Source organism: Nesoenas mayeri, assembly GCF_963082525.1.
Source record: "Nesoenas mayeri genome assembly, chromosome: 8".
Lineage (NCBI taxonomy): Eukaryota > Metazoa > Chordata > Aves > Columbiformes > Columbidae > Nesoenas > Nesoenas mayeri.
The window spans coordinates 16,105,133-16,120,156 of record NC_137554.1 but is presented as its reverse complement, the minus strand read 5'-3'; the positions used below and the strand labels follow the sequence as shown (position 1 = coordinate 16,120,156).

The 15,024-nt window shown below is 35.8% G+C and overlaps 1 protein-coding gene across 1 annotated transcript in view; it reads left to right on the top strand.

The window, feature by feature from the left end:
• The window catches only part of VAV3 (vav guanine nucleotide exchange factor 3), a gene marked incomplete at its 5' end in the record, with an annotated part of 160,456 nt that overhangs the window by 57,556 nt on the left and 87,876 nt on the right, over positions 1 to 15,024 (top strand). The window contains 6 exons of the mRNA XM_080348607.1: positions 1,825 to 1,883; positions 2,762 to 2,827; positions 5,577 to 5,685; positions 9,595 to 9,687; positions 9,788 to 9,856; positions 13,152 to 13,255. Coding sequence (XP_080204733.1) covers positions 1,825 to 1,883; positions 2,762 to 2,827; positions 5,577 to 5,685; positions 9,595 to 9,687; positions 9,788 to 9,856; positions 13,152 to 13,255 — 500 coding nt within the window. The remainder of the gene's footprint in view (positions 1 to 1,824; positions 1,884 to 2,761; positions 2,828 to 5,576; positions 5,686 to 9,594; positions 9,688 to 9,787; positions 9,857 to 13,151; positions 13,256 to 15,024) is intronic.

Here is a 15,024-nt window from a genome sequence, read left to right as displayed (position 1 = left end):
AAAGGGATATTTAGTTCACCAGACTTACCCCTCTCTGTTTCGATAATCATTAAACCTCTTTTCCTATGATATCTCCAATCAATGTTCACCAATCTGTCAGAACAGCACAATTTGCAAGCTATTGAATTTTCAATTAACTTCTATAGAGTCTTGTCTCACGTGGCTTAGCAGTTCTTACCATCCTGCACTGGGATTCTTGCAGTTATGCAGAGACAGGTTCTTGTCTGGTACAGAAACCAGAACTTCCCTGAAACAGCAGACTGTTAAAAGGAATATATATATATTTCTTTTTGACTAATGTGAAATAGTTTTTAATTAACTTTATGGTTTATTCAGTCATCTTCTATTCACAGTTTCCAACACTTATTCTAGGCTGTACTGCAGTTCTTCTGTTAAATGAGAATTAATGTACCCATACCTTTGATTATTTAGGTGCCCACATCTATTGGCTTATTTATTTTTATTATTTGTTGAATTTTCTGTAAGGCAAACCGACATTTTCTCTGACATTAATTTTCACAGCAGATTAAATGAACTCAGTGCTCCTTTCACAGGAGTAATATCACATAGTTCATTTTGAATTTTGTTCATCTGCATATGGGACCTGGTTCACTTTGGAGGCTTTGTAGTTTCATTTTAAGCTCTGTAGCTGGGGATTATTCTGTGGTTTTTACTTTGCCATTCTCCTGTGTAAACATGTCATTGTCCTTCCTTTGAGAGATGTGCTTTTAACTCTGTGTTTTATGGTCAGGTTAGTCTTGTAATTAGAACTTCAAAAATAAAGAATTTTAATTGTAGAGATTACTCCCAACTGCCCATGGAACACAGAATTGCTGTACTGAATTTTGATACTACTGATAAAAAACTTATTTTCAGATTTCACTTCAGTTTAATACAGAATTGAATTTGTAAAGACCCAACCTGAAACTTCTGGGAAGTTCAGGGGAACCTTGTAATTGGAAGTATGGAAATTTGAGCAGGGTGTAATTTGGCTCTTTTTCTCTCTCTAACAAATAAGGCTTGCCAGTCTGATAGTGCTCAAAATAAGAGAAAATATTTGTGACAGAGGACATAATAGGCAGAGTAGAAGTTGGTCTTGTGTTATGGTAGCTGACAGCAAAATAACTCCCATCTGTGTGACCATGTGTATGTGTATTCTACTTTCCCTAGTGTTCTATTTCTCTCTTATTGTATACTCTTGAGCACTTACAGGAGATTACAGACTGCTGCCATCTTCTAAAAAGAAATAATGCTTATGGGTTCAAATGTGCAGCTTCTTTAATTGTTTGGCTAATAAGAGATTACGTTCCCTTTGCAAGCCAGCCCCGAGATGTGGTGTTCTGCTGGTTTGGCATTTGGCTCCCTCTTCTGGCTGGTGTTTGGAAAAGCTCAAATTAATACGTTCTGATTTTCTTTCTGGAGATAAAATTGAAAAAAAAAAAAAGTCTTCAAAGGAGTCTGTAAGATAAAATTTGATTGCAATTACATCCAAGTCAAATTGCATATTGAATGTATAATTTGTGACACATATGACCTGTTTTAAAATCCACTTCAAATGGCTTTTACTTGTGCTGAAACTTCTAAAGAAGAGATTTCCCTTTTCCTCTCTTTGTGTTCCCATAACATCCCTCAGCACAAAAGCACTGAAGACCAGCTCATGGGAAATCCATGGACATTCAGTGTGCTCAGTGTTTGGCACAGCCAGATTCTCTGTCTGCATAATTCCATGTAAAATGGTCTTGCTGATAATTAAACAATAGAGAACAAAATGTTTTATTGCTTTGTTCTACAACTAATAATAGTTTCTGTTTTATTCTTCTCTAGGTGATAGAAACACTTTCAAAACTTTCTCGCACTCCTATTGCATTAGGCACAGGAATAAGGTATGTTATTGCCCTGGTGAATGGTGGGCCTCTTGCATGATGCTCTTTGGAAAAGTTGTAAGAGGCAGTATAGGCAGTGTCCCCCAGTAAGAACTTTTCTGGTTGTAAACCAGACTGCCCAGTGGACAGCTAAGCAAGGCTCTGGACCTCTGAGGAGTTCCGAAGGGTACCTTCTATCTCTGGTATGCTTACTGAAGTGCCTAAACTACATTTACTTTTTGTGGTGAAACATGAGGTGAACAAATGCATGGTTAGTATCACAGAACTTGTATGGTAATTGTGACAATGGATTGCAAGTCAGACTGATGCAGATGCAGTGCTAACCTGTGTAAAGACAAATGAGATTTTTTTTTTTTTGGCCTTCTAAATATCAACAAAACTGTCAAGTTTGTGAGATTTTCATTTTAAAAAGAAACCAAAATACCCCAACCAAACCTAACCTCATGAACTATAATTGTGAGCTGTGAGAGAAGGTGAAAGACTTCATGCTTTGGTGTTCTACATAATTTGAAAAGCTTGATTCAGTGGTTTTGTTGTATATGAATGGGTGATGTTCTTTAAACACAGACAAAATTCCCTAGCCGGTCCTGTAATCCATGGCCTGTGGTAAATAGTAGTTAATATTCTCAGTTGAAAAAGTGACAGTGATGTTTGTTAGTAATGATTTATAACCCAATCTAGTAGGGTCTTTTATTAAGTATCAATTAATATATAGAAATCTAGATACAATGTATACTGTTCTGTAGAGAAAGAGGGGAACCTACAAACACATTAACATAGAGTAATCTATGTAAAAAATTTAGAAACCAAAAAAAACCAACCCCACTATGTGATTAGGCTAGTGCTGTCTATAACTTATGCTATTTTTCTTTCTACAGACCCTTCCCTACAGAAGAAAGTATTGATGATGAAGATATCTACAAAGCTCTTCCTGATTTAATAGAGTATGTTGTAAATCTCTAATTAAATTATACATTTTGGCTTTCAGTTGCATGCTAGCTATTTGATTTTAAAAAAGTTTTGTTAGCCATTATGCTGACCAGGAAGAATTAATTCTCAAAGCTTACCTGAATGATTGTAATACATTTGTATATATAAGGAAGCACGTTTCATAGAGGGTGCTGGTAGCAAAATGGCTCACAAATGTGTTTTTAGATTATCTGTCTGTACTATGAGAGTGCTTTCATAGAATTGTACTATCAGTCGTAAGGGACCCAAGGAAATTGTCTTGAACTTGCAATGAAAATGTGTGTTTGGATCATAATTCAAGTAGGTAATTTCCCTAAAAATCAATATCACTCTTCATATGGATGCATTTACCTATCTGGGTAAATGTTTGCAGGATTATTAATTATTGACAATTTTCACAATGGCTTTGAGGTACAGACAAGATAGACATGAACATACTGTATAGTATTGAATGCTGGACTGCAACTATATTTTGCAGACTGGTGAGCTAAATACATCTAGGCATAAAAAATTGTCAGGAATACTCTTGTATCCTATGCTTGAGATATCTTAAGATCCATTAGGTAGGAATCATGTTGTACAAGAGCTAGGATCAGAGCTTGCTGTCCCAAAACTGAAAGTTCACCAGCGCTCACCTCCCTAGTGCTCATCTGGCTCTGTCTTGGTCCATGTTGTATGTCACTTGCTTCCTTGCAGTGAAATAGCTGCAGTTCACACCGTGGGTTTGTTTCTTTACTGCGCATAAAGAAGGGAAAGCTCACCATGGTTGGTGTCGCTCAGTTTATCACTTTCTCTGCAGAGCTTCTCCCTGTTACCTACTGCTGTCTGTCTCATACGCAGCTGCTTCTCACTCTGTGTAGCTAAACATGCAGAAGGTGGGAGTTGCTGACTCCTCTGAGACCCAAGTGGGCTAGAGGTGATGCTCTCATTTCTTACATGTGGTGACATTAGCACTGTTTGAAAATCATATTTCTATCAGTTCTTAAATAGGTATACAAATTCAGTATTGGGAGACCATCTTTTGTTTAAAAACAAAACAATGATTTAACAAATCATACCAAAGAAATAGAGATTTGTAGCTCTTCTTTTGTATCAAATTACAAACACTCTTCACTGAAATATGATCATGCTGTCTCAGTTGTGGAGGAAGCAATTTGAGAAGTACTCTCTCTTCACAAGAAACAAAAGTGCTAGTGAATAATGCAAATGGCCCACATTTTTTAGTTTATCTTAATTAGCAAGTGTATTTGACTAAAATTAATTTAATTGTCCCTAGGGTTTAAATGATGTCTAAAGAATTTAGAATGAATTTAAGGGTTTCCATCAGGAAGAGAAGTAGTAATTAAATGTTTCTATCCTTACTCTGCTTTTTTTGCCAGCTTTTGTTCGCTGGAGCGCAGGTGGTAAAATGGTGTGTGTCTGTGCTGCTTATGGCACAACTGCTAGTGTTTAATGTGAAATGGTAGCACACCATCGTCACTGGTGCAAGCTGAAATGTTAGACTAACTTTGGAGCACCTGAGCTTTCTAGATGTTCCAGGGAATGGTATCTGTTGGAAAAGGAAAGGATGTGAGCAATTTCTGTCTTCTGTTGAATCCCCCAACTACATACTTTTAATCATTCAACCTGCTGTAATTTTTAACACTTGCTTACTTTATCTTTCTGATGTCTTTGATTAAAAAAACCAACAAACCCACACCAAAACCCATAAAAAATCTCCACCGAAACACCAAACAAAAAAAGAACCAAAACAAAACCAAACAAGAACAACAAAAAACTACAAAACCAAAAAGCCTCCCATATTTAATGAGAAATAAAAAATTCACTTGATTTCTGTATATAGTCCTGACTATAGACATAGTGATTTTGGTTGGTATTTCTGAGAAGTCCATGTGGCAGCTGTTTGGTAGCAATTCACACTCATTTAGATTTCTTTGAAATAATTAGTTCTACCAGTAGGGCTTCTGATGTCCTGTTCTTGAGTACTGACAATCCACTTACAGAAATGGTTGTCTTTCCTAGCTTTAGCAGACTGATCCCCAGTTTATTTTTCTTGAAGGCATTTTAGTCTTCCAGCATATTAAATCTCAAAATTATCAGCACATCAGATCAAGTTTCTGGATTATTATGACTCGACTACTTTTAGTATCTTGTAGCGTTCTTTTCTAGACATACCCTAAGAAGCGTGGGTGAAAGAGATATTATGGGCTTGATACAGTCCTAGAGTGAAGTAGGCAAAACTGCAACAGAACTGACTCTAATGAAGCTGAATTAGCTGAGGGTAGAGTTGAGCATTGGCTTTATGCTTAGGTAGTTCTGTAGTCTGGGTAATAGGAGGACACTTTGTGTGCATACTCTATTTTGTTGAACTGTCTGTTTTTCCAGTTTGAAAGGTTGCTTTTATAATTTCTGGGTAGCTGAAGATTGTCATGAGGTGATCAAGATACTGGCTTATGGTATAGTGGTAAGGCTCTCAGCTGCTGGCTCAGCAGTCTTTAGTGTATTGTACCCCAGATAATCCTTTCTTTAGGCAGGAAAGAGACCTGTATCAGTGTCTCTCATCCCAGTGCAGTGGGATGCCAAGCAGTAAGGAGAGGCAGCTCCTCTTCTTAATTAATCTGTTTATTTACTGTAGAAATCTTTTCCTATGAGGAGTAGTCCCTTGTAGAGCTGATGGTAATTTGCCTGTGCTGCACAGCTTTTATAATTGTCTTTTCCTTTCAGTGAAACTGGTGTTGATGAAGATGAGGATTTGTATGATTGTGTCTATGGAGAAGATGAAGGTGGGGAGGTTTATGAAGACCTAATGAAAGATGAAGCAGCACAGCAACCTGTACGTTTTCCAATTCAATAGCAGTTATATTTTTGAAAGTTAATATTTATGAAATTACCTCTTTATAGCTAGTTTTACTGAAACTTCACTCATGCTCAGTTGCATCCTGAGCTGTCATATGCAGTGCACAATCTATGTAAGACTTTGCAGGCTGTTTTGGCAAAAGGTTGAACATTAACTATGGTAATTTTTTGAAAGAAATGTAATTTTTCAATGAAATGCAGTAATTACTTATTTGGCTAAGTTTTTCAGTTATAAATAGTAAGATTTACCAGCTATTTTAAGAGCAATTAAATTAACTGCTTACTTTGAAGTGTCCTACTTCCAAAATTAAGTTATGATATCGTGAAACACTATTGTTTCAGCTGCAATTTGGACAGCTAATCTAACAAGGATAACTGATAATTATTTCATACCAATGAAATTGCTACTTATTCAACCATGTATTTTTTTGTTGATCACTACATTGGTCTTATTACTGAGAATGATGTAAGTAGCTTACTTATCATATACTGTGGTCAGTTTTTGAAACTGTCTTCAAAAAATCTAAACTTAGGCAATAAAATTTAATTGCTAATGGGAGAAGCCCTAATGTTCTTATCTGCTATTCCTCAGAAATGTCTTTTCTGACATGGAAAATGTTAGTCTGTGACCATGACAAGATGTTTTTTAGGACAGTTGTTTTCTTCCTATATATTGACATGAAGCTGTATTATGCTTCCTGTTTTCTTAAGCAGTAAATGTGGAACATGCCTTTACTTTTCCGTATTGCTTTTTAGTAATATAGTTACACGAAGAAGTGAGAAATTCTAAAGTGTGGTGTTTCTGTGTTTGGTTGTGTGGTGTGTTTTTATTTTATTTTATTTTATTTTATTTTATTTTTTTTTTATTTTATTTTTCCTTTCTTTTTTTAGAACAAAAAAACCTTACCCACAAATCCTTTTGTATATTTTCAGTACAAGTGTGGGAGATGTCTAATGTGATTTATGTTCTCTGCTTTTACAATGATTCCTGAGAGTTATCACTATCTTGTCTTTGGGAAGATTGCAGTCTTGTTTTAATCTCTATTGTTTTAAAAATACTGTTTTCAAGCCCGTTTTTCTTTTAGTACAAAGCCCTGCAGGTAATGCGTATAAATAAAGGATGAGATAGGCAGGAAATTATGTTAGTTTTTCATGTTTTACTTGATTTTGTTTACCTTGTAAAATTTAGGTTATTCAATGAAAGCCGAATTAAAAAATTGGGTTGAAAAATACTGTTTTATATCTAATGAAGTTTCATTCACTTGCAGGCAGGATGTTTTAGAAAAGTGTTTGAGCCATAGGAAATCTTTACTGTGATCTCATTTTGAGGTTTTATTTTATACTGAGACTCAAAATGCGTTAAGTTTTGGGTTTCACTTAATGAGTGTGGGTGGCTTATTTTCTTTTCAGATGTAACAGTTGGTAATCTCTTGCAGCTGGTAGTGTGTAAACTTTCTCTTGTTCTTTATTTCCTGTTACAAATGTCACTCTTGCATATCTGTTTTTCTAGCAAATGATTAATATAGCAATCAGCACTCTCACATTCTAATTTTAGTTGCATCTTAGCCTATATACTTCAGATTGAACAGACTTGTGTTTGTATCTTATAGAAAGTAAATGAAAATTGAAAACACAGTACAGCAAAATATTTTTTCCACAACATGTAATGAATGGAGACATTGCAATTGTTTTGCTGTGACAGCTTTCCTGATTGTGGTAATTATTTCTAGTATGTGGTAATTTCCTCTCAGGTTTATAAATATATGGCATGCTAACATGATGATTTTTGCGCAGTTGTTTCATTTGAATCCTACACAATAATTCCTTGGATATGAAAGCACTAACACAGGACAATCTTCAAGGAGATTTTTAGAAGAACCCAATACTGTTCAGGGTCTCCAATAGCAGCCAAAATGTTTTGCATCTTCCTCATCCTTGATTTGTCATTGTTATCTTGCAAAGTAAACCATTCCGCTAATTTTGCTCTAGCAATAGCTGAATTTCAAAGGCAATTTTTCTCACTTGTACAGGTATTGCACATTAGTTCTTATTTCATCTCTGTTTTTGTTTATTGTACTCAAATTCTAGAGGTTTGTGGTACAGATAGGAAATTGATATGCTAATTTCTGCCAAAAGCACCTATGTGAATGATCTGTTTGGATTAGGTGAGCGCAAAACTGAAGTGAATGATTTTAAGTGGAATCCCAGGATTTTGTTTGCATTGCTCTTATGAGAGTTGGTGAACAACAAATCACCACATTTTGTGAGTGGATATAAACTCCTATTGGGTACAACAACTTCTTAGTTGGTGCAAATACTGCAGGCAATTTGAACAGTATTGGGCTCACAAAGGTAAAGGTGAAAAATAACTGAAAGCCCGAATAATGTCAAATTCTAATACTTTATTGAGATTAATTAACTATGGTTAACTGACAGTGCCTGCTTCCTCCTGCCAAAGAATTTGGGAATAAATGATAGATTTTTTTGGTGAGGCTTGTACCAGATGATGCACACCTCACAAAGTATGTTTCTAATGATAATGACAGACTGGATTTTTGCAAAATGGTTACTTCTGTCTGCAGCTGATAAGGATGGCACTTTAATGTTTGTTTTGGGAAAATTAATAACTGCACCATTTGGGTTTTAAAGAGTAATTTGTGAGATAACACATCACCTGGTAGACAAGAGTGATAAGCCAAATTGCAGTTGCAGGAGCTGCTTGTAAAGTCACATGGAGACAGAAGGGTAGAGGAGATATGTCAAAACAGCAAACAGAAGGATGAATGGTGACAAAGCTTTATGTGCCTGTATGATTTGCAACTTTTGTTCAAAAGTTAGAAGTCTTCTATTGAATGGAAAGAGCTGTAGTACTAAATTTCTAGTCCTGGCTCCTCCTGTATTTGAGCAACTTGTAGTCATCAGGTCTAATATGTGCAGGATGTGAATTCCCTACACTGGGTTAAAAAAGATAAGGTGTAGACAGGGATATGCTGAAGGATCCCCCGGAAGCTTATTATAAACTGATAAATGGCCTTCAGAAAGGATGTGATATTAATAGTACTATTCCTTATTAAGCTACTGCTTATTGTTGGTTTTGGAGAAAACATTTTAGATCAGTTATTGATTTTAATTGCAAGAGCCTATCTAGTTACTGTGTCTGGTCTCCAAGCTAACCTTTATGTCTCCAGGTGTTTTGAGTCTTGCTTGACATGAATGCTTCCATACCTTCTTCTAGGTATCTTTTTTTGAAATCAGATTTCTGAGTTATTTTTGTATGTTTTAAAGAGTCCAGTGCTGATAATTACTTCAACTTGCTATGAGTTGGGTGGTTTACAAGGAAAAATCCTGGAGTCTTGTTGAAGATGCATGCATGTTTATGCAAGAGCTGAACTTAGAGGTTGCTGCACTTCCTGATTTGAGGACATGCTCATATTGTGTCTGAAGAGAAAGCTCTCCTTGAGAACTAAAAGGGATAAGCTAAATAAGTGCAGGGATTAGGCTGAATCCAATATTTATGGCAATGCAAATTTATATGGTTTAGTCCTGTTAAGTTCAATGGAATTATTAACTGCTGAGTATTTTAAATCTGAATGTAAGTTAAATGTGACCTTGTATTTCAGCTTCCAAAGTATATGCAGAGTTCAGTGGTTTATGTCTAAACATTAACTTTTCATAATATTACTTTGATGATGAATTTTAGTAAAACTCTTAAAGTCATCAGCTAATTGAACATTAAAATAGTATTGGTTATTGCTATCATCTTTGGAGGCTGCAGTACTAAGAAAATTTCAGGAAGCAGTTATCCTAATTGGTTAATTCTAAACAAATAAATAAATTTGTTATCCATTAGGTACTTGTTAATGGCTTGACTCCATTGTAATTGCAGAAATATACTGAAAATGACATAAGAAGCTGTTGTCTTGCTGAAATAAAGCAAACTGAAGAGAAGTACACTGAAACTCTGGAGTCAATAGAGAAAGTAAGATACGACTTACAAAATTGTTACGTATGTGGTTTTATAACAATCTAGAAAATATAATGATATAGTCAATACATATATGCATTTTTTTTCCTTTCAGTTTTTCATGGTGCCATTGAAAAGGTTTCTGTCAGCATCAGAGTTTGATACTGTTTTCATCAACATTCCTGTAAGTAATTGCGTATTTAATAAACAGATATAAGGTTTGTAGTATGTTGTGTGTTACTGCACAAAATGATCATTTGAAATAAGGTGCATGATTGATTTATGTAGATGCTAGGGTAGCTGATAAAAAAAGGATGTGCACGCTGTTGTTTTTCTGCTTGAAAGAACAGGATAAGCGAAATAGTATTATCATGTTGAATAGTGAATGGTTATAAACTGGAGTTATCTTTGACCCTTAGAAGCTGATAATTTATAGAAGATGGGTTATCTTCCAGTACACGCTGGTATCTTAGTGATGTCTACCACTGTAAGCTGAACGGCTCTTTCATGAGGATTTCTATAGCTACTCTGCAAATCCTTCTGTCTTCTCTGACTGTTACCATTGAAGACATTTTAAAGTTAACTCACAGTTTTAGATTCAAAATCTGGCACTGGGAAAAATAAGGAAATCCTCTGTGAAGTTTCTAGGGGACCTCTTTCTTTGACTGAAATCTTAACCGTTTCTGTGATTTAATTGGTTCCATTTATTTTTGGCCTAATCATAATAGTATGACAGTTTACATATATTTTCAGTTGATGAAAGTATTTAGCCGCTGTCTTTATCTGACTTGACAGGAAGACATCAGACGTGGTGTGAAGCCTCTCTCAACACAGACAAATGAAAACAATGTTCTTTAATGAGGCACACTGTAAGGAAAAAAAAAGGGTCCCTAGAGTTTGACCCATGGGCCACATCAAACCTTTGGTGTCTGTAAAAGATCACCTCTGTTTTGGCCATCTCTGGCATGTCCCACAGGCTCTCGGGGCTGTAGGAGGTCGTGTTGGGGAACCTGGTCTGTAGGAATGTTTTAGTTGCTATTCCAGCACCATCCTGACAGAAGCCAAATTATAACAGTTATTACACTGACAATGATAGCTCACACCTTGCCATTTTTGTCCAGCTATTAAGTTTTTCACTCCGATTCTCAATTGGTATAATTCCCTTCTCTTTGAATATTAGTCCAAACTACTGCCACAGATACCAGTAACCTGCTTATCTTCTTGAAGTATGTCAGCTGCCTGTAGAGATCCTTTTGCTTTGGAAAACAAGTTCATACTGTCTCCTATATTAATGTTTCTTATTCATTGCAAATAAGGCCCTGAGGTGCCCTACATAAGTTACTGTAAGCCTCTTTCCTGAGGCTCCCTGTGCCTAGGCACATTGACTTATGTGCATTGAAAGACCTAAAGCCAGGCAACGTGAAATGCTGCAAAGGGGTATAGAAAGGACTTACACGCTATAAGCACAAACTGAGAGGTCACCCACTCACTACTCATTAAAGAAATGTAAGGGGATCAGAGAAGAGGAGCAAAAAGAACAAAACCTGTTTATTTGAAACTAGGCAGACAACATAAACTGTTATACAGGGTGTTTCAAAAAGCTGGACCCAATTTGAAGTCACTATTGTTTTGAAATTGTGTCGATCTTTTTTGGAACACCCTTTATTTAGGTGGTTTTACTTTGCTTTTCATTATCAACAGTCAGTATTCTGCTGTTACAAGATGGTGCTTATTTCTCCAGTGATATTTCTTAGGTATCCAAAGACATTAAAAGAAATACAGGGCTTGCCTAAGCCAAAAATATGTGCAAAGACTCTCTGCTCAGGCCTTGTCTCTGCAGCAGTTCCTCAGCAGGAAGGCTGGAGGGCAGTGGAAGCTTGTTTTAAACTAAGAATAGCTATTACACAGAGCTGCGATGTGGAGAGCAAGTGCGGTTGTCAGAATAGGATGGATTTACCTCTGTTAAAGTATAGTGGTGAAGGATTTGTGCTTTAGAGTGATGCTATGTTGCTTATGTAGATTCTGAAAGATTCTTGCTGGACAAAATTATCTGCTGATGTCAAAATATATTTTATTTTTAAGGAAAAAAACCTGCAACCACTTCAAACTGCTTGCCAGTCTAAAGAGAGTGCCTTTCATTAGGGCTCAGATTTCAAAGTTCTGTCCAATAAAATGGCTTGAATATTTGTGTTGTGTATCTGTGTATGTCTGTGTATATGTGCATATATATGCATTTGTATGTACATCTATGTAGATATGTACACACACATATAGACACATTTGTATGTACACCTATGCATGCATTTGAATTGATATGTATGTACGGACATACGGGAGAAAGAAGGATGGAAGTACGTGTAACATATACTGAAGTGTTGGAATTTTTACTAACTTCTAATGATGTTAACATCAGTTTAGTTTAAGATTTGACTTTGAAGATAGAAGCTCAAAAAGACATTTTGTCCTTTTAATATTAAGTTGTTTTTCATAGGTGATGCTTAGTTGAGTCCCTGTGCATTCCTGAGAAAATGTGCTCCTGTAATATACTGATCGAGAAGCATTTCTATAGTAATGTCTTTGTCTGCTGCAACTTAAGATTCTGAGGATATGGCCACACAATTACTAGCAACTGAATTTAATCTGTTTTAAGTTTTTTCTCCCTCACTTCTGATGTCATTGACCTTCTGTGTACTCCTAGTTTTCATCAATGTGAAGTGAAATGTTTTCACTTAGTTCACAACTCAATATTGCATATTATAATTTACTACATTAAACCATCGTCAATGATTTTTCTTTTTAAACAGTCCTCTGTTTTTCATTGTTGTGGTCTATGTACCATTTACAGTCAGTAATCCTGATTTCAAAACTTTTAATCTGTTTTGACTTAATTTCTTATGAACAGTTTGGCAGTATCCATACAGTATTAAGGCTGATGTAATCTCCTGTAGTTGCTTACAGATTTTTGTATAATAGTGAACAAGTAAGGTGAGTTCCTACTATACTCAGGGAGCAAACCTTTCTGCAATGTTCTTGCCTTTCTCTCAGCCATTAGTTGCTTGCTGTATTGGGAAACTCATTATGATTGCAGTTAACTTAGCACTAGAACATAGCTAATTGACCAACGTAATGTACAAAACTAATTTTTCACAGCTCAGGGACATGAATCATTACTTTATCTTGTCACTAAGGCATTTACTTGACTTGCTTAATTTTAAAATTATCATTATAAAATGAAGATGAATTAACAGTGCACATTCCAAGCTAGAATAAATTAGTCTCTAATATGTAGTTCTTGGAGTTTAGTTTTTTTTTGTCACGTTATATGGAAGATGTGGCAAACCTTGAAATTAGGTTCTACTCTCAAATATCTGTTTACCAATTTACTGAAATTAGTGGATCTAGCATGAAATAATTTATTTTTATATTCAAAGTAATTCTGTTTTTAAAAGCCTTTCCCCTTCCTCATTACTGTTTTGAAGGATTTGGTGAAAATTCACAGGAGTCTAACACAGGACATCAATGATTCCATTGCTAACAAAAATGATCAGAACCTATATCAAATTTTTATTAACTACAAGGAAAGGTAAGATTTATGCATTCTTACTAGTAGTCATAATCTATGCTCAATTTAGTATTTTACCATGTTTTTGTCTGTATGTCTCTGAAACAGGAATGAAATGGATGTCAGTACTCTAATTAAGTATTTGGTGGCTGTAGCCTGGAAGTCAAAATGTAACCTATTGCTATATGAGCCTTCCCTCTTCTTACCCCTGGTTTTGGTAATGTTTTTACATAGACAGGTAACATCTATATTTTGAACAAAAGTTAAATAGCTTATTTTGAATAGTATTTTGAATGCAAATAATCCCAAGTATTTTATAGCATGTACCTGTACTGTTTAATAAATAAAATGTTATAAAAGTGGAGAAAGGTGCAAAATAAAAGAAGGATATATATTAAGGCTACTCCAGGTCAAAGAAAACAGAAGAGAAAGCAGGCGCAAAAGAGAAGAGAGAAGAGACTAGTGTCTTACCCTACCCTCAGTCAAAGGTGTGACCATAAAGCAAACATACTCTACCTTCAAACAGTGAAAAACAGCCAAGCTGCTAACAGTGTAGCTGTGGCAGCATGCTGTGCCCTGCAGGCTAATTGCCAATATTTTTACCCACCTTTTCAGATTGTTTTTTTTCTGCCAGCACTGAACAGCTGTTGGATTGTACGGATTAATTTATATGCTTGTGTTACTTTGCACTTGTACTGTGGGCTACAGTGCTGACCTACCTTGAGGTAACCCTTGGGTTGTGGTTAAAAATTAGTTCCTTCCGGGACCAGAGCAGGAGAGACCTGTGGGAGCTAATTGGATTTGCTCGAGGGAGGTGGGGAAGGAGACTCATTGCAGTAATAACAGGTTTGTGAGAAATTGCACAGCAGCATCCAGAAAATGCGTTGTTTTCTGAGGGAGGAGCGTGCTCCAGGCTGCCCATAATCTTGCCTTCAAAGACCCTCTGTCTCAGCTTTCATGTTGGAGCGGGACATACTTATTTCCCAGGCTTTTAGAAATTCTGCTGCTGCAAGAGAGAATTAGGGGACAAGAAGTTGTCCTGGAAAACACTTATCTTTCAAAAGTACTTCTGAAATGTGTGCTAAAATGGGAACAAATGACACTGGGAAGAAACCTCAAGTTTATATTATACAAAAAGGAAACACTTCGAGGTAGACTCAGTGTCTTAACCATGTAGTGATTAAAAGTAATTGGAAGAGCTAAGTGTTGAATACGTAGAATAATTTTAATTGTGAAAAAAGAATTATTTTTAAAAAAATTAGGTGAAAGAAAGAGACATTTAGGAGACCACTAATGGAAAGCTCATGGGAACCCCCCAAAAAGGGATTTGAAGCATATAGAAGGAATCTGCTCAAGAAATATATGAAAAGTTGAAAGGAAACAGCATGCTTTGCAATGGGAGTAGCAGAAAGAAGCACTCCAAACAGGGGCAGGAACCTTCTGTCATAAAACCAGGCTCCTTCAAGAAGCGTGGCTGACCTTGACAACAGTTGAAAATTTCTTGACTTTTCATACACTATTATTTTGATCTGAGAGCTCATAGGATATAACCTGGTAAAAACTGCTGGTGATGGATCAGTTTGCATAACGTACCAGTTCTTTAAAGGATAGCTGTAATTAGTCCTATTAAGTCCGTGTAACAGAATTCGTTACAGCCTTGGAAATCTATGGTGGTGTAAATACTACAGACTGTTGTTCTATTAAACAGCAGTTATGCTGCTTTTCAATGAATCTTGTATTTATCAGAACATATGCATTGGAATATTAAATGAAATTACGATGATCTACAG